This window comes from Salmo salar, chromosome ssa18, assembly GCF_905237065.1.
Source record: "Salmo salar chromosome ssa18, Ssal_v3.1, whole genome shotgun sequence".
Taxonomy (NCBI): domain Eukaryota; kingdom Metazoa; phylum Chordata; class Actinopteri; order Salmoniformes; family Salmonidae; genus Salmo; species Salmo salar.
In genome coordinates, this window is record NC_059459.1 from 44,146,442 (window position 1) to 44,172,057 (window position 25,616).

The 25,616-nt window shown below is 35.3% G+C and overlaps 1 protein-coding gene across 1 annotated transcript in view; it reads right to left on the reverse strand.

Annotated features, from left to right (window-relative positions):
- Positions 1–2,814: 2,814 nt before the first annotated feature.
- LOC106593316 (G-protein coupled receptor 26-like) overlaps positions 2,815–25,616 on the reverse strand; it is an 88,617-nt gene continuing 65,815 nt past the window's right edge. Inside the window, exons 2-3 of the mRNA XM_045700566.1 lie at positions 6,571–6,684; positions 2,815–3,064 (exon numbers count right to left, since the gene is read on the reverse strand). Of these exons, the coding sequence (XP_045556522.1) occupies positions 2,815–3,064; positions 6,571–6,684 (364 nt within the window). The remainder of the gene's footprint in view (positions 3,065–6,570; positions 6,685–25,616) is intronic.

Below are 25,616 nucleotides of genomic sequence, written 5' to 3' on the forward strand. Positions count from 1 at the left end.
GTTCTCCCTATCTAATACTGTAAGGGTGTGCTCACAAGCGCTGATGGGACCATTCACCTGAGCAAGATGAGAGCAGTAGAAGTGTATTTTATCAAGAGTAAAATACCTGAGCCTAACTCCCAGGTAACAAGCCACAATGTGTTTTAAATACCTGAGCCTAACTCCCAGGTAACAAGCCACAATGTGTTTTAAATACCTGAGCCTAACTCCCAGGTAACAAGCCTCAATCTGTTTTAAATACCTGAGCCTAACTCCCAGGTAACAAGCCTCAATGTGTTTTAAATACCTGAGACTAACTCCCAGGTAACAAGCCACACTGTGTTTTAAATACTTGAGCCCAACTCCCAGGTAACAAGCCTCAATGTGTTTTAAATACCTGAGCCTAACTCCCAGGTAACAAGCCACAATGTGTTTTAAATACCTGAGCCTAACTCCCAGGTAACAAGACACAATGTGTTTTAAATACCTGAGCCTAACTCCCAGGTAACAAGACACAATGTGTTTTAAATACCTGAGCCTAACGCCCAGGTAACAAGCCTCAATCTGTTTTAAATACCTGAGCCTAACTCCCAGGTAACAAGCCACAATGTGTTTTAAAACTTCTTAGGGATCAAATCCCTTTAGCAGGATCGATTTGACAACATCCGGTGAAATGGCAGAGCACCAAATTCAAATTAAATTACTATAAATATTTAACTTTCACGAAATCACAAGTGTAATACATAAAAAATAAAGCTTAACTTCTTGTTAATCCAGCCACCATGTCAGATTTCAAAAAGGCTTTACGGCGAAAGCAAACCATGCGATTATCTGAGGACAGCACCCCGCATACAAATGCATGACAAACATTTTTCAATCGGGAAGTGCGACAAAAAAAGTCAGAAATAACGATATAATTCATGCCTTACTTCATACCTTACTTAGGTATCCTAAAACGTAAATAATCGATCAAATTTAAGACGGAATATACTGTGTTCAATAGCGGATAAAATCAAAGTGGAGCGAGCTGCAGGTCGCTCGCCCCAAACAAGAGTCCACTTGGCTTGACTCTCATTCTGAATAGCCGTACTACTTCATTTCTCAAAGGAAAAACATCAACCAATTTCTAAAGACTGTTGACATCTAGTGGAAGCCATAGGAATTGCAACCAGGTGCCTCATAAATCTAGTTTACCATAGAAAACCAATAGAAAACACAGTCAACTCAACAAAAAACTAATCCTGGATGGTTTGTCCTCGGGGCTTCGCCTGCCAAATAAGTTCTGTTATACTCACAGACCTTATTTTAACAGTTGTAGAAACTTTAGAGTGTTTTCTATCCAAATCTACCAATTATATGCATATCCTAGCTTCTGGGCCTGAGTAGCAGGCAGTTTACTTTGGGCATGCTTTTCATCCGGATGTGAAAATACCACCCCCTAGCCCAAAGATATATACCTGAGCCTAACTCCGAGGTAACAAGCCTCAATGTGTTTTCCTAACATGTCGTCATCACTGTAATAATCAGATTGTATCCTCTCCTTTGGTGCCATGTTTAGTGCTACCTTTCAACACCACAACACTTACTCCCTTCATACAAAGCTACTTGGCCCCTTAGGGCCACCGTTCCCCCCCCCCCCCCCCAAACTTAGTCCACATACTAAAACATACTGTACAACTATTGTTACCTTCCATTTCTTTATGTAACGTTACTCCTACACTCTTAGAAGAAAAAAAGGTGGTATCAAGAACCCAAAAGGGTTATTCGGCTGTCCCCATTGGACAACCCTTTGAAGAACCCGTATTGATTGCAGGTAGAACCTTTTCCACAGAGGGTTTAACATGGAAGAGTTCTTCCAGGAACCAAAAAGGGGTTCTCCTATGGGGACAGCCGCATAACCCTTTTGGAGTGTAGTGGTGCTGTAGATACAAATGCAGGTAATGTGAAAGCATTACAAATGCTGACAATCATTAGAATTGCTAGTGTGTTTATGGCTCACAGCTACCTCTCCTCAGTAGGAGAGGTAGCTGTGTAGTGGACCTGGTCTAAAGTAGTGCAGCACCCTATTCCCTATATAGTGGCCCTGGTCTAAAGTAGTGCAGCACCCTATTCCCTATATAGTGGCCCTGGTCTAAAGTAGTGCAGCACCCTATTCCTCAGTAGGATCACCATCAGAGGATGTTTTTCTCAGTGAGAGTAAGTCTGCCTCAACACAAATCTGCCTGGAGTCAAATCCATCTTCTTCACAACAACACGTTCATGCTACGAACGTATCGGTCGCTGTGTGACGTGTTTAGGTTAGGATTACCACAGAAATACACTGAATCATATCCCAGAAATCCTTAGTTGAAGTCCAGTGAGAGAGGGACACATTCACGTGGCCTTGCCTCTATTCTTCCTGTGTTCTTGTTATGTGACATGTAACGTTATATTCTCATATAGAGTATTAACCCTTAGACAATAACAGTACCATATACATCAGTCTGAACATAGAGTATCAATCCTTAGACAACCACACAACCCCCTTCCTCAGTCTGAACATAGAGTATCAACCCTTAGACAACAACACAACCCCCTTCCTCAGTCTGAACATAGAGTATCAAACCTTAGACAACAACACAACCACCTTCCTCAGTCTGAACATAGAGTATCAACCCTTAGACAACAACACAACCCCCTTCATCAGTCTGAACATAGAGTATCAACCCTTAGACAACAACACAACCCCCTTCATCAGTCTGAACATAGAGTATCAACCCTTAGACAACAACACAACCACCTTCCTCAGTCTGAACATAGAGTATCAATCCTTAGACAACAACACAACCCCCTTCCTCAGTCTGCTGCAGTCTGGACTATGTTGTTCCTCCCCCTAGTCTCATGGTTGTGATGGTGACCTGGTCCAGATGCATTCAAAGAGCTGGGCTTCAGTAGCCTGTTGATGATGTCACCACACGTTTTCTTGTACTGGTTACGGAGCAGGGAGTAGACGAAGGGGTCGCAGGCCGCCTTGCTGTAGGCCAAGCACTTGGAGACCACTCCCCAGTGGTGGTCGATAGGCACGGACGGAAATAACTCCACAATCCTATACAGGATCGGGAAAGAGGGATGGGAGAGAGAGGGGAGAGCGAGAGAGAGGAGAGGAGAGGGGAGAGAAAGAGGGGAGGAGAGCGAGAGTGAGAGAGGGGAGGAGAGAGAGAGAGAGAGAGAGAGAGAGAGAGGGGATGAGAGAGAGAGAGAGAGAGGAGGAGAGAGAGAGAGGAGAGAGAGAGAGGGAGAAAGAGAGGAGGAGAGCGAGAGAGAGAGGGGAGGAGAGGGGGAGAGAGAGAGAGGAGGAGAGCGAGAGTGAGGAGAGGAGAGGAGAGAAGAGGAGAGGAGAGGAGAGGAGAGGAGAGGAGAGAGAGGGGAAGAGAGGAGAGGGAGAGGTAGAGGGAGAAAGAGAGGAGGAGAGCGAGAGAGAGAGGGGAGGAGAGGGAGAGAGAGAGGGGGAGAGAGAGAGTGAGAGAGGGGAGGAGAGGGAGAGAGAGGAGAGGGAGCAAGAGAGGAGGAGAGAGAGAGAGGAGGAGAGTGAGAGAGAGAGGAGGAGAGAGAGAGGAAGAGAGGGGAGGAGAGGGAGAGAGAGAGCGAGAGAGGGAGAGCGAGAGAGAGAGATGTATATATAAGGCATGCCTATCTATGGATGTCAAAGTGGAACATTCTAATTGTCATCCCACAACTTGAGAAGAGGTCAGAGCTCAAAGCAGACATTTAGTTATGTTATTTGTTAGATAATACATATACTAATATGTTAGATAATATGTTAGATAATACATACATATCATGATAATGTACTCACAGGACAGTTAAAGATTAATTCATTATTAAAAGACTTAGGGCTTGATTAATTCCATAACACAGAAGATCTGCATTGTAGCACGATTGAAATTGAAAGGACATTTCTGTCTAAGGCTTAACTTCTGCGCTATGGATTGAATCGATCCCTTTGAATCGATCCCTTTGAATCGAGCCCTTTGAATCGAGCCCTTTGAATCGAGCCCTTTGAATCGAGCCCTTTGAATCGAGCCCTTTGAATTGAGCACTTTTAATCGAGCACTTGAATCGAGCCCTTTGAATTGAGCCCTTTAAATCGAGCACTTTGAATCGAGCACTTTGAATCGAGCCCTTTGAATCGAGCACTTTGAATCGAGCCCTTTGAATCGATCCCTTTGAATCGAGCCCTTTGAATCGAGCCCTTTGAATCGAGCCCTTTGAATCGAGCCCTTTGAATCGAGCCCTTTGAATCGAGCCCTTTGAGTCGAGCCCTTTGAATCGAGCACTTTGAATTGAGCACTTTGAATCGATCCCTTTGAATCGAGCCCTTTGAATCGAGCCCTTTGAATCAAGCACTTTGAATCGAGCCTTTTGAATCGAGCACTTTGAATCGATCCCTTTGAATCTAACCCTTTGAATCGATCCCTTTGAATCGATCCCTTTGAATCGATCCCTTTGAAATGAACCCATAGATATTTATAGATATTTGCCTGGGTATATTGTACCTTTCTGTTGTCCTGAAAGTCAACAGTGTAGTAAGTTACCAAAACATAACAGGGATACGTTACTGCAGACCAAATTAATGTGCAATATCAAATGTAGCTTGCTGTCAAATGTACACTTTCTTCCCCCAAAACAAATTATTCTGTTGATTTATGAGCCTGTCTTCCAACCACCCTGTGTCCATTACCTAATTTTCAGTCTCAAACACTTCCAGCGCAGCAGGATTCTCTGAACAGAAACACTTCCAGCGCAGCAGGATTCTCTGAACAGAAACACTTCCAGCGCAGCAGGATTCTCTAAACAGAAACACTTCCAGCGCAGCAGGATTCTCTGAACAGAAACACTTCTGAGCGCAGCAGGATTCTCTGAACAGAAACACTTCCAGCGCAGCAGGATTCTCTGAACAGAAACACTTCTGAGTGCAGCAGGATTCTCTGAACAGAAACACTTCTGAGCGCAGCAGGATTCTCTGAACAGAAACACTTCCAGCGCAGCAGGATTCTCTGAACAGAAACACTTTTGAGCGCAGCAGGATTCTCTGAACAGAAACACTTTTGAGCGCAGCAGGATTCTCTGAACAGAAACACTTCTGAGCGCAGCAGGATTCTCTGAACAGAAACACTTCCAGCGCAGCAGGATTCTCTGAACAGAAACACTTCCAGCGCAGCAGGATTCTCTGAACAGAAACACTTCCAACGCAGCAGGATTCTCTGAACAGAAACACTTCCAGTGCAGCAGGATTCTCTGAACAGAAACACTTCTGAGCGCAGCAGGATTCTCTGAACAGAAACACTTCCAGCGCAGCAGGATTCTCTGAACAGAAACACTTCTGAGCATTCAGAAAAGTCAGCAACACAATCCAATTATTATGGGTTATTATTTGACATGTCTTTGACTCTCCAGCCAAGAGAAGGACTGTTTTCATTTCAAATGGAGGCAACCAGACCATTAGAAGGACTTTGGGTCCTGAGAACTATATAAATATCATGTATGATCCCAATCCTCACAACCCATCGATATTATCAACCACAGATCCTGGTTTCATAGTTTGTTTTCTTAGTGTACTTTGTCTTAAAACATCTCATACAGTAGATGAGATTTTGAGATTTTATAAGCACACTCAACCAACAACTTTTACAATATTGATATGAAATCATTACTGTATCAAGGCAAATACACTTGTCAAAGTACACCGGGGGCCGGGATTATTTCCAATCCAAGTTAGATGTGAATTATAGCGCGCTTGACAACTTGAGCCGACATTGCTGCGTTTACCTTGAACGAGAACTCTGTGACATTGTTTTTAAAAGCTGCGTTGTCTACAAACATAATCACATTGAATCCTGGCCTAGGCTTGTTATTATGGCTGGCAGGTGGTATAGATCCTGTTGATCCTTGTTATTATGGCTGGCTGGCAGGTGGTATAGATCCTGTTGAACCATGTTATTATGGCTGGCAGGTGGTATAGATCCTGTTGATCCTTGTTATTATGGCTGGCAGGTGGTATAGATCCTGTTGATCCTTGTTATTATGGCTGGCAGGTGGTATAGATCCTGTTGAATCATGTTATTATGGCTGGCTGGCAGGTGGTATAGATCCTGTTGATCCTTGTTATTATGGCTGGCAGGTGGTATAGATCCTGTTGATCCTTGTTATTATGGCTGGCAGGTGGTATATATCCTGTTGATCCTTGTTATTGTGGCTGGCAGGTGGTATAGATCCTGTTGATCCTTGTTATTATGGCTGGCAGGTGGTATAGATCCTGTTGATCCTTGTTATTATGGCTGGCAGGTGGTATAGATCCTGTTGATCCTTGTTATTATGGCTGACAGGTGGTATAGATCCTATTGATCCTTGTTATTATGGCTGACAGGTGGTATAGATCCTGTTGATCCTTGTTATTATGGCTGGCAGGTGGTATATATCCTGTTGAACCTTGTTATTATGGCTGGCAGGTGGTGTCTGAAGATGTCTGAAGATATCAGGGACATATCATCTACTATACTCTTGTAAAGATATCTCTCTCTCTCTCTCTTTCCCTCCCCCCTTTCTACTTACCTAGTGATGACGTAGGGAGCGAAGCAGACCATGAACGTGCCGATGAAGGTACTGATCTTCCTGGTTGCTCTCTGTCTCCTCCTCTTCTGCTCCTCCAGACAACGCTCACGAACACTGATCAGGGAAATATGTGGTTACACTTCATTTGACAGTGTCCCCATGACATGAACATGATTATGTTATTAGACCTAAAATTAGGTGCCATAAGGTGTCATGAGGTAACATGACGTGTCATTAGGTGCCATGAGGTGTCATGAAGTGCCATTAAGTGACATGAGTTGTCATTGTGTGTCATTAGGTGCCATGAGGTGTCATTAGGTGCCATTAAGTGACATGAGTTGTCATTATGTGTCATTAGGTGCCATGAGGTGTCGTTAGGTGCCATGAGGTGTCATTAGGTGCCATGAGGTGTCATGAAGTGCCATTAAGTGACATGAGTTGTCATTATGTGTCATTAGGTGCTATGAGGTGTCATTAGGTGCCATGAGGTGTCATTAGGTGCCATAAAGTGTCATTAGGTGCCATAAAGTGTCATTAGGTGCCATGAGGTGTCATGAAGTGCCATTAAGTGACATGAGTTGTCATTAGGTGCCATGAGGTGCCATGAAGTGTCATTAGGTGCCATGAGTTGTCATTAGGTGCCTGTTTATCTGTCAGCCGTAGAGATTGAGGATGACAGTGTGCGTGCTGTGTGTGAGTGTGCATGCATACGTACATGGCAGTCATAGACAGCAATATTGTCCTAATCATATTATGACACTAAAGTGGTTAAAAACACGTGTGTTTTACATACGACGTGTGTGTGTGTTTGTCTGGTGTGTGTGATGATGATTGTTATAGTGTTTTCACCATATCAGACTGTTTTTTTTGTCCAGAAAAACAAAGAGTCTGTCTATTATGCCAGAGTAAATTACCATGTAATATGATACCCTTCCCACAGTAAAACACAGATTTTGTCCTATTCTAACCAGGAAACAGGCTGCATCCCAAATGGCACCCCATTCCCTATTTAGTACACTACTTTCAACCATGGCTCTGATCTAAAGTCATGCACTATAGAGGGAACAAGGTACCGTTTGGGACACATCCAGAGCTTAAACTATCTGGAGTTACTACATGTATATATAACCATTAACTATCTGGAGTTACTGCATGTAGAACAGATATAACCATTAACTATCTGGAGTTACTGCATGTATATATAACCATTAACTATCTGGATTTACTGCATGTAGAACAGATATAACCATTAACTATCTGGAGTTACTGCATGTATATATAACCATTAACTATCTGGAGTTACTGCATGTATATATAACCATTAACTATCTGGAGTTACTGCATGTATATATAACCATTAACTATCTGGAGTTACTGCATGTATATATAACCATTAACTATCTGGAGTTACTGCATGTATATATAACCATTAACTATCTGGAGTTACTGCATGTATATATAACCATTAACTATCTGGAGTTACTGCATGTATATATAACCATTAACTATCTGGAGTTACTGCATGTAGAACAGATATAACCATTAACTATCTGGAGTTACTGCATGTAAAACAGATATAACCATTAACTATCTGGAGTTACTGCATGTAGAACAGATATAACCATTAACTATCTGGAGTTACTGCATGTACAACAGATATAACCATTAACTATCTGGAGTTACTGTATGTATATATAACCATTAACTATCTGGAGTTACTGCATGTATATATAACCATTAACTATCTGGAGTTACTGCATGTATATATAACCATTAACTATCTGGAGTTACTGCATGTATATATAACCATTAACTATCTGGAGTTACTGCATGTATATATAACCATTAACTATCTGGAGTTACTGCATGTATATATAACCATTAACTATCTGGAGTTACTGCATGTATATATAACCATTAACTATCTGGAGTTACTACATGTAGAACAGATATAACCATTAACTATCTGGAGTTACTGCATGAATATATAACCATTAACTATCTGGAGTTACTGCATGTAGAACAGATATAACCATTAACTATCTGAAGTTACTGCATGTAGAACAGATATAACCATTAACTATCTGGAGTTACTGCATGTAAAATATAACCATTAACTATCTGGAGTTACTGCATGTATAATATAACCATTAACTATCTGGAGTTACTGCATGTATATATAACCATTAACTATCTGGAGTTACTGCATGTATATATAACCATTAACTATCTGGAGTTACTGCATGTAGAACAGATATAACCATTAACTATCTGGAGTTACTGCATGTAGAACAGATATAACCATTAACTATCTGGAGTTACTGCATGTATATATAACCATTAACTATCTGGAGTTACTACATGTATATATAACCATTAACTATCTGGAGTTACTGCATGTATATATAACCATTAACTATCTGGAGTTACTGCATGTATATATAACCATTAACTATCTGGAGTTACTACATGTATATATAACCATTAACTATCTGGAGTTACTGCATGTATATATAACCATTAACTATCTGGAGTTACTGCATGTAGATATAACCATTAACTATCTGGAGTTACTGCATGTAGACTATATAACCATTAACTATCTGGAGTTACTGCATGTAGAACAGATATAACCATTAACTATCTGGAGTTACTGCATGTAGAACAATATAACCATTAACTATCTGGAGTTACTGCATGTATACATATAACCATTAACTATCTGGAGTTACTGCATGTATATATAACCATTAACTATCTGGAGTTACTACATGTATATATAACCATTAACTATCGGGAGTTACTGCATGTATATATAACCATTAACTATCTGGAGTTACTGCATGTATATATAACCATTAACTATCTGGAGTTACTGCATGTATATATAACCATTAACTATCTGGAGTTACTGCATGTATAACAGATATAACCATTAACTATCTGGAGTTACTGCATGTATAACAGATATAACCATTAACTATCTGGAGTTACTGCATGTAGAACAGATATAACCATTAACTATCTGGAGTTACTGCATGTATATATAACCATTAACTATCTGGAGTTACTGCATGTATATATAACCATTAACTATCTGGAGTTACTGCATGTATATATAACCATTAACTATCTGGAGTTACTGCATGTATATATAACCATTAACTATCTGGAGTTACTGCATGTATATATAACCATTAACTATCTGGAGTTACTGCATGTATATATAACCATTAACTATCTGGAGTTACTGCATGTATAGTATAACCATTAACTATCTGGAGTTACTGCATGTAGAAGATATAACCATTAACTATCTGGAGTTACTGCATGTAGAACAGATATAACCATTAACTATCTGGAGTTACTGCATGTAGAACATATAACCATTAACTATCTGGAGTTACTGCATGTATAGTATAACCATTAACTATCTGGAGTTACTGCATGTATAGTATAACCATTAACTATCTGGAGTTACTGCATGTATACATATAACCATTAACTATCTGGAGTTACTGCATGTATATATAACCATTAACTATCTGGAGTTACTGCATGTATAGTATAACCATTAACTATCTGGAGTTACTGCATGTATATATAACCATTAACTATCTGGAGTTACTGCATGTATATATAACCATTAACTATCTGGAGTTACTGCATGTATAGATATAACCATTAACTATCTGGAGTTACTGCATGTATATATAACCATTAACTATCTGGAGTTACTGCATGTATATATAACCATTAACTATCTGGAGTTACTGCATGTAGAACATATAACCATTAACTATCTGGAGTTACTGCATGTAAAACAGATATAACCATTAACTATCTGGAGTTACTGCATGTAGAACAGATATAACCATTAACTATCTGGAGTTACTGCATGTACAACAGATATAACCATTAACTATCTGGAGTTACTGTATGTATAATATAACCATTAACTATCTGGAGTTACTGCATGTATATATAACCATTAACTATCTGGAGTTACTGCATGTATAACTATAACCATTAACTATCTGGAGTTACTGCATGTAGAACAGATATAACCATTAACTATCTGGAGTTACTGCATGTATATATAACCATTAACTATCTGGAGTTACTGCATGTATATATAACCATTAACTATCTGGAGTTACTGCATGTATATATAACCATTAACTATCTGGAGTTACTGCATGTATATATAACCATTAACTATCTGGAGTTACTGCATGTAGATATAACCATTAACTATCTGGAGTTACTACATGTATATATAACCATTAACTATCTGGAGTTACTGCATGTAGAACAGATATAACCATTAACTATCTGGAGTTACTGCATGTAGAACAGATATAACCATTAACTATCTGGAGTTACTGCATGTAAAACAGATATAACCATTAACTATCTGGAGTTACTGCATGTAGAACAGATATAACCATTAACTATCTGGAGTTACTGCATGTAGAACAGATATAACCATAAACTATCTGGAGTTACTGCATGTATATATAACCATTAACTATCTGGAGTTACTGCATGTATATATAACCATTAACTATCTGGAGTTACTACATGTATATATAACCATTAACTATCGGGAGTTACTGCATGTATATATAACCATTAACTATCTGGAGTTACTGCATGTATATATAACCATTAACTATCTGGAGTTACTGCATGTATATATAACCATTAACTATCTGGAGTTACTGCATGTATAACAATATAACCATTAACTATCTGGAGTTACTGCATGTAGAGATATAACCATTAACTATCTGGAGTTACTGCATGACAGATATAACCATTAACTATCTGGAGTTACTGCATGTAGAACAGATATAACCATTAACTATCTGAAGTTACTGCATGTAGAACAGATATAACCATTAACTATCTGGAGTTACTGCATGTAAATATAACCATTAACTATCTGGAGTTACTGCATGTAAAACAGATATAACCATTAACTATCTGGAGTTACTGCATGTAGAACAGATATAACCATTAACTATCTGGAGTTACTGCATGTATATATAACCATTAACTATCTGGAGTTACTGCATGTATATATAACCATTAACTATCTGGAGTTACTGCATGTATATATAACCATTAACTATCGGGAGTTACTGCATGTATATATAACCATTAACTATCTGGAGTTACTGCATGTATATATAACCATTAACTATCTGGAGTTACTGCATGTATATATAACCATTAACTATCTGGAGTTACTACATGTAGAACAGATATAACCATTAACTATCTGGAGTTACTGCATGAATATATAACCATTAACTATCTGGAGTTACTGCATGTAGAACAGATATAACCATTAACTATCTGAAGTTACTGCATGTAGAACAGATATAACCATTAACTATCTGAAGTTACTGCATGTAGAACAGATATAACCATTAACTATCTGGAGTTACTGCATGTAAATATAACCATTAACTATCTGGAGTTACTGCATGTAGAACAGATATAACCATTAACTATCTGGAGTTACTGCATGTATATATAACCATTAACTATCTGGAGTTACTGCATGTATATATAACCATTAACTATCTGGAGTTACTGCATGTAGAACAGATATAACCATTAACTATCTGGAGTTACTGCATGTAGAACAGATATAACCATTAACTATCTGGAGTTACTGCATGTATATATAACCATTAACTATCTGGAGTTACTGCATGTATATATAACCATTAACTATCTGGAGTTACTGCATGTATATATAACCATTAACTATCTGGAGTTACTGCATGTATATATAACCATTAACTATCTGGAGTTACTGCATGTATAGTATAACCATTAACTATCTGGAGTTACTGCATGTATAACAATATAACCATTAACTATCTGGAGTTACTGCATGTAGAACATATAACCATTAACTATCTGGAGTTACTGCATGTATAAATATAACCATTAACTATCTGGAGTTACTGCATGTAGAACAGATATAACCATTAACTATCTGGAGTTACTGCATGTAGAACAGATATAACCATTAACTATCTGGAGTTACTGCATGTATAATATAACCATTAACTATCTGGAGTTACTGCATGTAGAAGTATAACCATTAACTATCTGGAGTTACTGCATGTATATATAACCATTAACTATCTGGAGTTACTGCATGTATAACAATATAACCATTAACTATCTGGAGTTACTGCATGTAGAACGATATAACCATTAACTATCTGGAGTTACTGCATGTATACAATATAACCATTAACTATCTGGAGTTACTGCATGTATATATAACCATTAACTATCTGGAGTTACTGCATGTATAATATAACCATTAACTATCTGGAGTTACTGCATGTATATATAACCATTAACTATCTGGAGTTACTGCATGTATAACAGATATAACCATTAACTATCTGGAGTTACTGCATGTAGAACAGATATAACCATTAACTATCTGGAGTTACTGCATGTAGATATAACCATTAACTATCTGGAGTTACTGCATGTATATATAACCATTAACTATCTGGAGTTACTGCATGTAGACAATATAACCATTAACTATCTGGAGTTACTGCATGTATAATATAACCATTAACTATCTGGAGTTACTGCATGTATAACAGATATAACCATTAACTATCTGGAGTTACTGCATGTATATATAACCATTAACTATCTGGAGTTACTGCATGTATAACAATATAACCATTAACTATCTGGAGTTACTGCATGTATAACTATAACCATTAACTATCTGGAGTTACTGCATGTATAAATATAACCATTAACTATCTGGAGTTACTGCATGTAGACAGATATAACCATTAACTATCTGGAGTTACTGCATGTAGAACGATATAACCATTAACTATCTGGAGTTACTGCATGTATATATAACCATTAACTATCTGGAGTTACTGCATGTATATATAACCATTAACTATCTGGAGTTACTGCATGTAGAACATATAACCATTAACTATCTGGAGTTACTGCATGTATATATAACCATTAACTATCTGGAGTTACTGCATGTATAACAATATAACCATTAACTATCTGGAGTTACTGCATGTATAAAGTATAACCATTAACTATCTGGAGTTACTGCATGTATAACAGATATAACCATTAACTATCTGGAGTTACTGCATGTAGACGATATAACCATTAACTATCTGGAGTTACTGCATGTAGAACAGATATAACCATTAACTATCTGGAGTTACTGCATGTATACAGATATAACCATTAACTATCTGGAGTTACTGCATGTATATATAACCATTAACTATCTGGAGTTACTGCATGTATATATAACCATTAACTATCTGGAGTTACTGCATGTATATATAACCATTAACTATCTGGAGTTACTGCATGTATACGTATAACCATTAACTATCTGGAGTTACTGCATGTAGAACAGATATAACCATTAACTATCTGGAGTTACTGCATGTATAACATATAACCATTAACTATCTGGAGTTACTGCATGTATAAAGATATAACCATTAACTATCTGGAGTTACTGCATGTAGAAGATATAACCATTAACTATCTGGAGTTACTGCATGTATAATATAACCATTAACTATCTGGAGTTACTGCATGTATATATAACCATTAACTATCTGGAGTTACTGCATGTAGAATATAACCATTAACTATCTGGAGTTACTGCATGTATATATAACCATTAACTATCTGGAGTTACTGCATGTATATATAACCATTAACTATCTGGAGTTACTGCATGTAGAATATAACCATTAACTATCTGGAGTTACTGCATGTATATATAACCATTAACTATCTGGAGTTACTGCATGTATAATATAACCATTAACTATCTGGAGTTACTGCATGTAGAACAGATATAACCATTAACTATCTGGAGTTACTGCATGTAGACGTATAACCATTAACTATCTGGAGTTACTGCATGTATATATAACCATTAACTATCTGGAGTTACTGCATGTATATATAACCATTAACTATCTGGAGTTACTGCATGTATATATAACCATTAACTATCTGGAGTTACTGCATGTAGAACAGATATAACCATTAACTATCTGGAGTTACTGCATGTATATATAACCATTAACTATCTGGAGTTACTGCATGTATATATAACCATTAACTATCTGGAGTTACTGCATGTATACAGATATAACCATTAACTATCTGGAGTTACTGCATGTATAATATAACCATTAACTATCTGGAGTTACTGCATGTAGAACAGATATAACCATTAACTATCTGGAGTTACTGCATGTAGAACAGATATAACCATTAACTATCTGGAGTTACTGCATGTATATATAACCATTAACTATCTGGAGTTACTGCATGTATATATAACCATTAACTATCTGGAGTTACTGCATGTAGAACAGATATAACCATTAACTATCTGGAGTTACTGCATGTATAACAGATATAACCATTAACTATCTGGAGTTACTGCATGTATATATAACCATTAACTATCTGGAGTTACTGCATGTATATATAACCATTAACTATCTGGAGTTACTGCATGTATAAAGATATAACCATTAACTATCTGGAGTTACTGCATGTAGAATATAACCATTAACTATCTGGAGTTACTGCATGTATATATAACCATTAACTATCTGGAGTTACTGCATGTAGAACAGATATAACCATTAACTATCTGGAGTTACTGCATGTAGAACAGATATAACCATTAACTATCTGGAGTTACTGCATGTATATATAACCATTAACTATCTGGAGTTACTGCATGTATATATAACCATTAACTATCTGGAGTTACTGCATGTATATATAACCATTAACTATCTGGAGTTACTGCATGTATATATAACCATTAACTATCTGGAGTTACTGCATGTATACGATATAACCATTAACTATCTGGAGTTACTGCATGTATATATAACCATTAATTATCTGGAGTTACTGCATGTAGAACAGATATAACCATTAACTATCTGGAGTTACTGCATGTAGAACAGATATAACCATTAACTATCTGGAGTTACTGCATGTAGAACAGATATAACCATTAACTATCTGGAGTTACTGCATGTATAACAATATAACCATTAACTATCTGGAGTTACTGCATGTATATATAACCATTAACTATCTGGAGTTACTGCATGTATATATAACCATTAACTATCTGGAGTTACTGCATGTATATATAACCATTAACTATCTGGAGTTACTACATGTATAATATAACCATTAACTATCTGGAGTTACTGCATGTAGAACAGATATAACCATTAACTATCTGGAGTTACTGCATGTATATATAACCATTAACTATCTGGAGTTACTGCATGTATACTATAACCATTAACTATCTGGAGTTACTGCATGTATATATAACCATTAACTATCTGGAGTTACTGCATGTATATATAACCATTAACTATCTGGAGTTACTGCATGTATAAGATATAACCATTAACTATCTGGAGTTACTGCATGTATAATATAACCATTAACTATCTGGAGTTACTGCATGTATATATAACCATTAACTATCTGGAGTTACTGCATGTATAGTATAACCATTAACTATCTGGAGTTACTGCATGTAGAATATAACCATTAACTATCTGGAGTTACTGCATGTATATATAACCATTAACTATCTGGAGTTACTGCATGTATATATAACCATTAACTATCTGGAGTTACTGCATGTAGAAATATAACCATTAACTATCTGGAGTTACTGCATGTATAATATAACCATTAACTATCTGGAGTTACTGCATGTATATATAACCATTAACTATCTGGAGTTACTGCATGTATATATAACCATTAACTATCTGGAGTTACTGCATGTAGAACAGATATAACCATTAACTATCTGGAGTTACTGCATGTAGACATATAACCATTAACTATCTGGAGTTACTGCATGTATATATAACCATTAACTATCTGGAGTTACTGCATGTAGAACAGATATAACCATTAACTATCTGGAGTTACTGCATGTAGAACGATATAACCATTAACTATCTGGAGTTACTGTATGTATATATAACAATTAACTATCTGGAGTTACTGCATGTATATATAACCATTAACTATCTGGAGTTACTGCATGTAGAACATATATAACCATTAACTATCTGGAGTTACTGCATGTATAATATAACCATTAACTATCTGGAGTTACTGCATGTATATATAACCATTAACTATCTGGAGTTACTGCATGTATATATAACCATTAACTATCTGGAGTTACTGCATGTATATATAACCATTAACTATCTGGAGTTACTGCATGTATATATAACCATTAACTATCTGGAGTTACTGCATGTAGAACAGATATAAACATTAACTATCTTGAGTTACTGCATGTAGAACAGATATAACCATTAACTATCTGGAGTTACTGCATGTATATATAACCATTAACTATCTGGAGTTACTGCATGTAGAACAGATATAACCATTAACTATCTGGAGTTACTGCATGTAGAACATATATAACCATTAACTATCTGGAGTTACTGCATGTATATATAACCATTAACTATCTGGAGTTACTGCATGTATATATAACCATTAACTATCTGGAGTTACTGCATGTATATATAACCATTAACTATCTGGAGTTACTGCATGTATATATAACCATTAACTATCTGGAGTTACTGCATGTATATATAACCATTAACTATCTGGAGTTACTGCATGTAGAACAGATATAACCATTAACTATCTGGAGTTACTGCCTGTATAGATATAACCATTAACTATCTGGAGTTACTGCATGTATAGATATAACCATTAACTATCTGGAGTTACTGCATGTAGAACAGATATAACCATTAACTATCTGGAGTTACTGCATGTATATATAACCATTAACTATCTGGAGTTACTGCATGTATATATAACCATTAACTATCTGGAGTTACTACATGTATATATAACCATTAACTATCTGGAGTTACTGCATGTATATATAACCATTAACTATCTGGAGTTACTGCATGTATATATAACCATTAACTATCTGGAGTTACTGCCTGTATACAATATAACCATTAACTATCTGGAGTTACTGCATGTATAGTATAACCATTAACTATCTGGAGTTACTGCCTGTATAGTATAACCATTAACTATCTGGAGTTACTGCATGTATATATAACCATTAACTATCTGGAGTTACTGCATGTATATATAACCATTAACTATCTGGAGTTACTGCATGTAGAACAGATATAACCATTAACTATCTGGAGTTACTGCATGTATATATAACCATTAACTATCTGGAGTTACTGCATGTATATATAACCATTAACTATCTGGAGTTACTGCATGTAGAACAGATATAACCATTAACTATCTGGAGTTACTGTATGTATATATAACCATTAACTATCTGGAGTTACTGTATGTATATATAACAATTAACTATCTGGAGTTACTGCATGTATATATAACCATTAACTATCTGGAGTTACTGCCTGTATATATAACCATTAACTATCTGGAGTTACTGCATGTATATATAACCATTAACTATCTGGAGTTACTGCCTGTATATATAACCATTAACTATCTGGAGTTACTGCATGTATATATAACCATTAACTATCTGGAGTTACTGCATGTATATACAACCATTAACTATCTGGAGTTACTGCATGTAGAACAGATATAACCATTAACTATCTGGAGTTACTGCCTGTATAACAGATATAACCATTAACTATCTGGAGTTACTGCATGTATATATAACCATTAACTATCTGGAGTTACTGCATGTAGAACAGATATAACCATTAACTATCTGGAGTTACTGTATGTATATATAACCATTAACTATCTGGAGTTACTGCATGTATATATAACCATTAACTATCTGGAGTTACTACATGTATATATAACCATTAACTATCTGGAGTTACTGCATGTAGAACAGATATAACCATTAACTATCTGGAGTTACTGCCTGTATATATAACCATTAACTATCTGGAGTTACTGCATGTATATATAACCATTAACTATCTGGAGTTACTGCATGTAGAACAGATATAACCATTAACTATCTGGAGTTACTGCATGTAGAACAGATATAACCATTAACTATCTGGAGTTACTGCATGTATATATAACCATTAACTATCTGGAGTTACTGCATGTATAACATATAACCATTAACTATCTGGAGTTACTGCATGTAGAACAGATATAACCATTAACTATCTGAAGTTACTGCATGTATAACAGATATAACCATTAACTATCTGGAGTTACTGCATGTATATATAACCATTAACTATCTGGAGTTACTGCATGTAGAACAGATATAACCATTAACTATCTGGAGTTACTGCATGTAGAACAGATATAACCATTAACTATCTGGAGTTACTGTATGTATACTATAACCATTAACTATCTGGAGTTACTGCATGTATAGTATAACCATTAACTATCTGGAGTTACTGCATGTATATATAACCATTAACTATCTGGAGTTACTGCATATAGAACAGATATAACCATTAACTATCTGGAGTTACTGCCTGTATATATAACCATTAACTATCTGGAGTTACTGCATGTATATATAACCATTAACTATCTGGAGTTACTGCATGTATATATAACCATTAACTATCTGGAGTTACTGCATGTAGATATAACCATTAACTATCTGGAGTTACTGCATGTATATATAACCATTAACTATCTGGAGTTACTGCATGTAGAACGATATAACCATTAACTATCTGAAGTTACTGCATGTAGAACAGATATAACCATTAACTATCTGGTGTTACTGTATGTATATATAACCATTAACTATCTGGAGTTAATGCATGTATAAATATAACCATTAACTATCTGGAGTTACTGCATGTAGAACAGATATAACCATTAACTATCTGGAGTTACTGCATGTATATATAACCATTAACTATCTGGAATTACTGCATGTATATATAACCATTAACTATCTGGAGTTACTGCATGTATAGTATAACCATTAACTATCTGGAGTTACTGCATGTATATATAACCATTAACTATCTGGAGTTACTGCATGTAGAAAGATATAACCATTAACTATCTGGAGTTACTGCCTGTATATATAACCATTAACTATCTGGAGTTACTGCCTGTATAATATAACCATTAACTATCTGGAGTTACTGCATGTATATATAACCATTAACTATCTGGAGTTACTGCATGTAGAACAGATATAACCATTAACTATCTGGAGTTACTGCATGTATAACAGATATAACCATTAACTATCTGGAGTTACTGCATGTATATATAACCATTAACTATCTGGAGTTACTGCATGTAGAACAGATATAACCATTAACTATCTGGAGTTACTGCATGTAGAACAGATATAACCATTAACTATCTGGAGTTACTGTATGTATATATAACCATTAACTATCTGGAGTTACTGCATGTATATATAACCATTAACTATCTGGAGTTACTGCATGTATATATAACCATTAACTATCTGGAGTTACTGCATGTAGAACATATAACCATTAACTATCTGGAGTTACTGCCTGTATATATAACCATTAACTATCTGGAGTTACTCTATGTATATATAACCATTAACTATCTGGAGTTACTGCATGTATAATATAACCATTAACTATCTGGAGTTACTGCATGTATAACATATAACCATTAACTATCTGGAGTTACTGCATGTATATATAACCATTAACTATCTGGAGTTACTGCATGTAGAACAGATATAAACATTAACTATCTGGAGTTACTGCATGTAGAACAGATATAACCATTAACTATCTGTTGTTACTGTATGTATATATAACCATTAACTATCTGGAGTTACTGCATGTATATATAACCATTAACTATCTGGAGTTACTGCATGTAGAACAGATATAACCATTAACTATCTGGAGTTACTGCATGTATATATAACCATTAACTATTTGGAGTTACTGCATGTATATATAACCATTAACTATCTGGAGTTACTGCATGTATATATAACCATTAACTATCTGGAGTTACTACATGTATATATAACCATTAACTATCTGGAGTTACTGCATGTAGAACAGATATAACCATTAACTATCTGGAGTTACTGCCTGTATATATAACCATTAACTATCTGGAGTTACTGCCTGTATATATAACCATTAACTATCTGGAGTTACTGCATGTATATATAACCATTAACTATCTGGAGTTACTGCATGTATATACAACCATTAACTATCTGGAGTTACTGTATGTAGAACAGATATAAACATTAACTATCTTGAGTTACTGCATGTAGAACAGATATAACCATTAACTATCTGGAGTTACTGCATGTATATATAACCATTAACTATCTGGAGTTACTGCATGTAGAACAGATATAACCATTAACTATCTGGAGTTACTGCATGTAGAACAGATATAACCATTAACTATCTGGAGTTACTGCATGTAGAACAGATATAACCATTAACTATCTGGAGTTACTGCATGTATATATAACCATTAACTATCTGGAGTTACTGCATGTATAACAATATAACCATTAACTATCTGGAGTTACTGCATGTAGAACAGATATAACCATTAACTATCTGAAGTTACTGCATGTAGAACAGATATAACCATTAACTATCTGGAGTTACTGCATGTATATATAACCATTAACTATCTGGAGTTACTGCATGTAGAACAGATATAACCATTAACTATCTGGAGTTACTGCATGTAGAACAGATATAACCATTAACTATCTGGAGTTACTGCATGTATATATAACCATTAACTATCTGGAGTTACTGCATGTATATATAACCATTAACTATCTGGAGTTACTGCATGTAGACATATAACCATTAACTATCTGGAGTTACTGCCTGTATATATAACCATTAACTATCTGGAGTTACTGCATGTAGAACAGATATAACCATTAACTATCTGGAGTTACTGCATGTATAACGATATAACCATTAACTATCTGGAGTTACTGCATGTATATATAACCATTAACTATCTGGAGTTACTGCATGTAGAACAGATATAACCATTAACTATCTGGAGTTACTGCATGTAGAACAGATATAACCATTAACTATCTGGAGTTACTGCATGTATATATAACCATTAACTATCTGGAGTTACTGCATGTATAGATATAACCATTAACTATCTGGAGTTACTGTATGTATATATAACCATTAACTATCTGGAGTTACTGCATGTATATATAACCATTAACTATCTGGAGTTACTGCATGTATATATAACCATTAACTATCTGGAGTTACTGCATGTAGAACAGATATAACCATTAACTATCTGGAGTTACTGCTTGTATATATAACCATTAACTATCTGGAGTTACTGCATGTATATATAACCATTAACTATCTGGAGTTACTGCATGTAGACAATATAACCATTAACTATCTGGAGTTACTGCATGTATATATAACCATTAACTATCTGGAGTTACTGCATGTAGATATAACCATTAACTATCTGGAGTTACTGCATGTATAAGATATAACCATTAACTATCTGGAGTTACTGCATGTATATATAACCATTAACTATCTGGAGTTACTGCATGTATAAGTACAACCATTAACTATCTGGAGTTACTGCATGTAGAACAGATATAACCATTAACTATCTGGAGTTACTGCCTGTATAACATATAACCATTAACTATCTGGAGTTACTGCATGTATACAGATATAACCATTAACTATCTGGAGTTACTGCATGTAGAACATATAACCATTAACTATCTGGAGTTACTGCATGTATATATAACCATTAACTATCTGGAGTTACTGTATGTATACTATAACCATTAACTATCTGGAGTTACTGTATGTATATATAACCATTAACTATCTGGAGTTACTGCATGTATATATAACCATTAACTATCTGGAGTTACTGCATGTAGAACAGATATAACCATTAACTATCTGGAGTTACTGCCTGTATATATAACCATTAACTATCTGGAGTTACTGCCTGTATATATAACCATTAACTATCTGGAGTTACTGCATGTATATATAACCATTAACTATCTGGAGTTACTGCATGTATATATAACCATTAACTATCTGGAGTTACTGCATGTATAACGATATAACCATTAACTATCTGGAGTTACTGCATGTAGAACAGATATAACCATTAACTATCTGGAGTTACTGCATGTATATATAACCATTAACTATCTGGAGTTACTGCATGTATATATAACCATTAACTATCTGGAGTTACTGCATGTAGAACAGATATAACCATTAACTATCTGGAGTTACTGCATGTAGAACAGATATAACCATTAACTATCTGGAGTTACTGCATGTATATATAACCATTAACTATCTGGAGTTACTGCATGTATATATAACCATTAACTATCTGGAGTTACTGCATGTAGAACAGATATAACCATTAACTATCTGGAGTTACTGCATGTAGAACAGATATAACCATTAACTATCTGGAGTTACTGCATGTATATATAACCATTAACTATCTGGAGTTACTGCATGTAGAACGATATAACCATTAACTATCTGGAGTTACTGCATGTAGAACAGATATAACCATTAACTATCTGGAGTTACTGCATGTATATATAACCATTAACTATCTGGAGTTACTGCATGTATATATAACCATTAACTATCTGGAGTTACTGCATGTAGAGATATAACCATTAACTATCTGGAGTTACTGCATGTATATATAACCATTAACTATCTGGAGTTACTGCATGTAGAACAGATATAACCATTAACTATCTGGAGTTACTGCATGTATAACAATATAACCATTAACTATCTGGAGTTACTGCATGTATATATAACCATTAACTATCTGGAGTTACTGCATGTAGAACAGATATAACCATTAACTATCTGGAGTTACTGCATGTAGAACAGATATAACCATTAACTATCTGGAGTTACTGTATGTATATATAACCATTAACTATCTGGAGTTACTGCATGTATATATAACCATTAACTATCTGGAGTTACTGCATGTATAACATATAACCATTAACTATCTGGAGTTACTGCATGTATATATAACCATTAACTATCTGGAGTTACTGCATGTATATATAACCATTAACTATCTGGAGTTACTGCATGTAGAACAGATATAACCATTAACTATCTGGAGTTACTGCTATGTATAAGATATAACCATTAACTATCTGGAGTTACTGCATGTATAACAGATATAACCATTAACTATCTGGAGTTACTGCATGTATAACAGTATAACCATTAACTATCTGGAGTTACTGCATGTATATATAACCATTAACTATCTGGAGTTACTGCATGTATATATAACCATTAACTATCTGGAGTTACTGCCTGTATAACAGATATAACCATTAACTATCTGGAGTTACTGCATGTATATATAACCATTAACTATCTGGAGTTACTGCATGTATATACAACCATTAACTATCTGGAGTTACTGCATGTAGAACAGATATAACCATTAACTATCTGGAGTTACTGCCTGTATAAGTATAACCATTAACTATCTGGAGTTACTGCATGTATATATAACCATTAACTATCTGGAGTTACTGCATGTAGAACAATATAACCATTAACTATCTGGAGTTACTGCATGTATATATAACCATTAACTATCTGGAGTTACTGCATGTATATATAACCATTAACTATCTGGAGTTACTGCATGTATATATAACCATTAACTATCTGGAGTTACTGCATGTAGACAGATATAACCATTAACTATCTGGAGTTACTGCATGTATATATAACCATTAACTATCTGGAGTTACTGCATGTATATATAACCATTAACTATCTGGAGTTACTGCATGTAGAACAATATAACCATTAACTATCTGGAGTTACTGCATGTAGACGATATAACCATTAACTATCTGGAGTTACTGCATGTATACTATAACCATTAACTATCTGGAGTTACTGCATGTATATATAACCATTAACTATCTGGAGTTACTGCATGTAGAACAGATATAACCATTAACTATCTGAAGTTACTGCATGTAGAACAGATATAACCATTAACTATCTGGAGTTACTGCATGTATATAAAACCATTAACTATCTGGAGTTACTGCATGTAGAACAGATATAACCATTAACTATCTGGAGTTACTGCATGTAGAACAGATATAACCATTAACTATCTGGAGTTACTGTATGTATATATAACCATTAACTATCTGGAGTTACTGCATGTATATATAACCATTAACTATCTGGAGTTACTGCATGTATATATAACCATTAACTATCTGGAGTTACTGCATGTAGAATATAACCATTAACTATCTGGAGTTACTGCCTGTATATATAACCATTAACTATCTGGAGTTACTGCATGTATAACATATAACCATTAACTATCTGGAGTTACTGCATGTATATATAACCATTAACTATCTGGAGTTACTGCATGTAGAAGATATAACCATTAACTATCTGGAGTTACTGCATGAATATATAACCATTAACTATCTGGAGTTACTGCATGTAGAACAGATATAACCATTAACTATCTGAAGTTACTGCATGTAGAACAGATATAACCATTAACTATCTGGTGTTACTGCATGTATATATAACCATTAACTATCTGGAGTTACTGCATGTAACAATATAACCATTAACTATCTGGAGTTACTGCATGTAGAACAGATATAACCATAAACTATCTGGAGTTACTGCATGTATATATAACCATTAACTATCTGGAGTTACTGCATGTATAACGATATAACCATTAACTATCTGGAGTTACTGCATGTATATATAACCATTAACTATCTGGAGTTACTGCATGTATATATAACCATTAACTATCTGGAGTTACTGCATGTAGAACATATATAACCATTAACTATCTGGAGTTACTGCCTGTATATA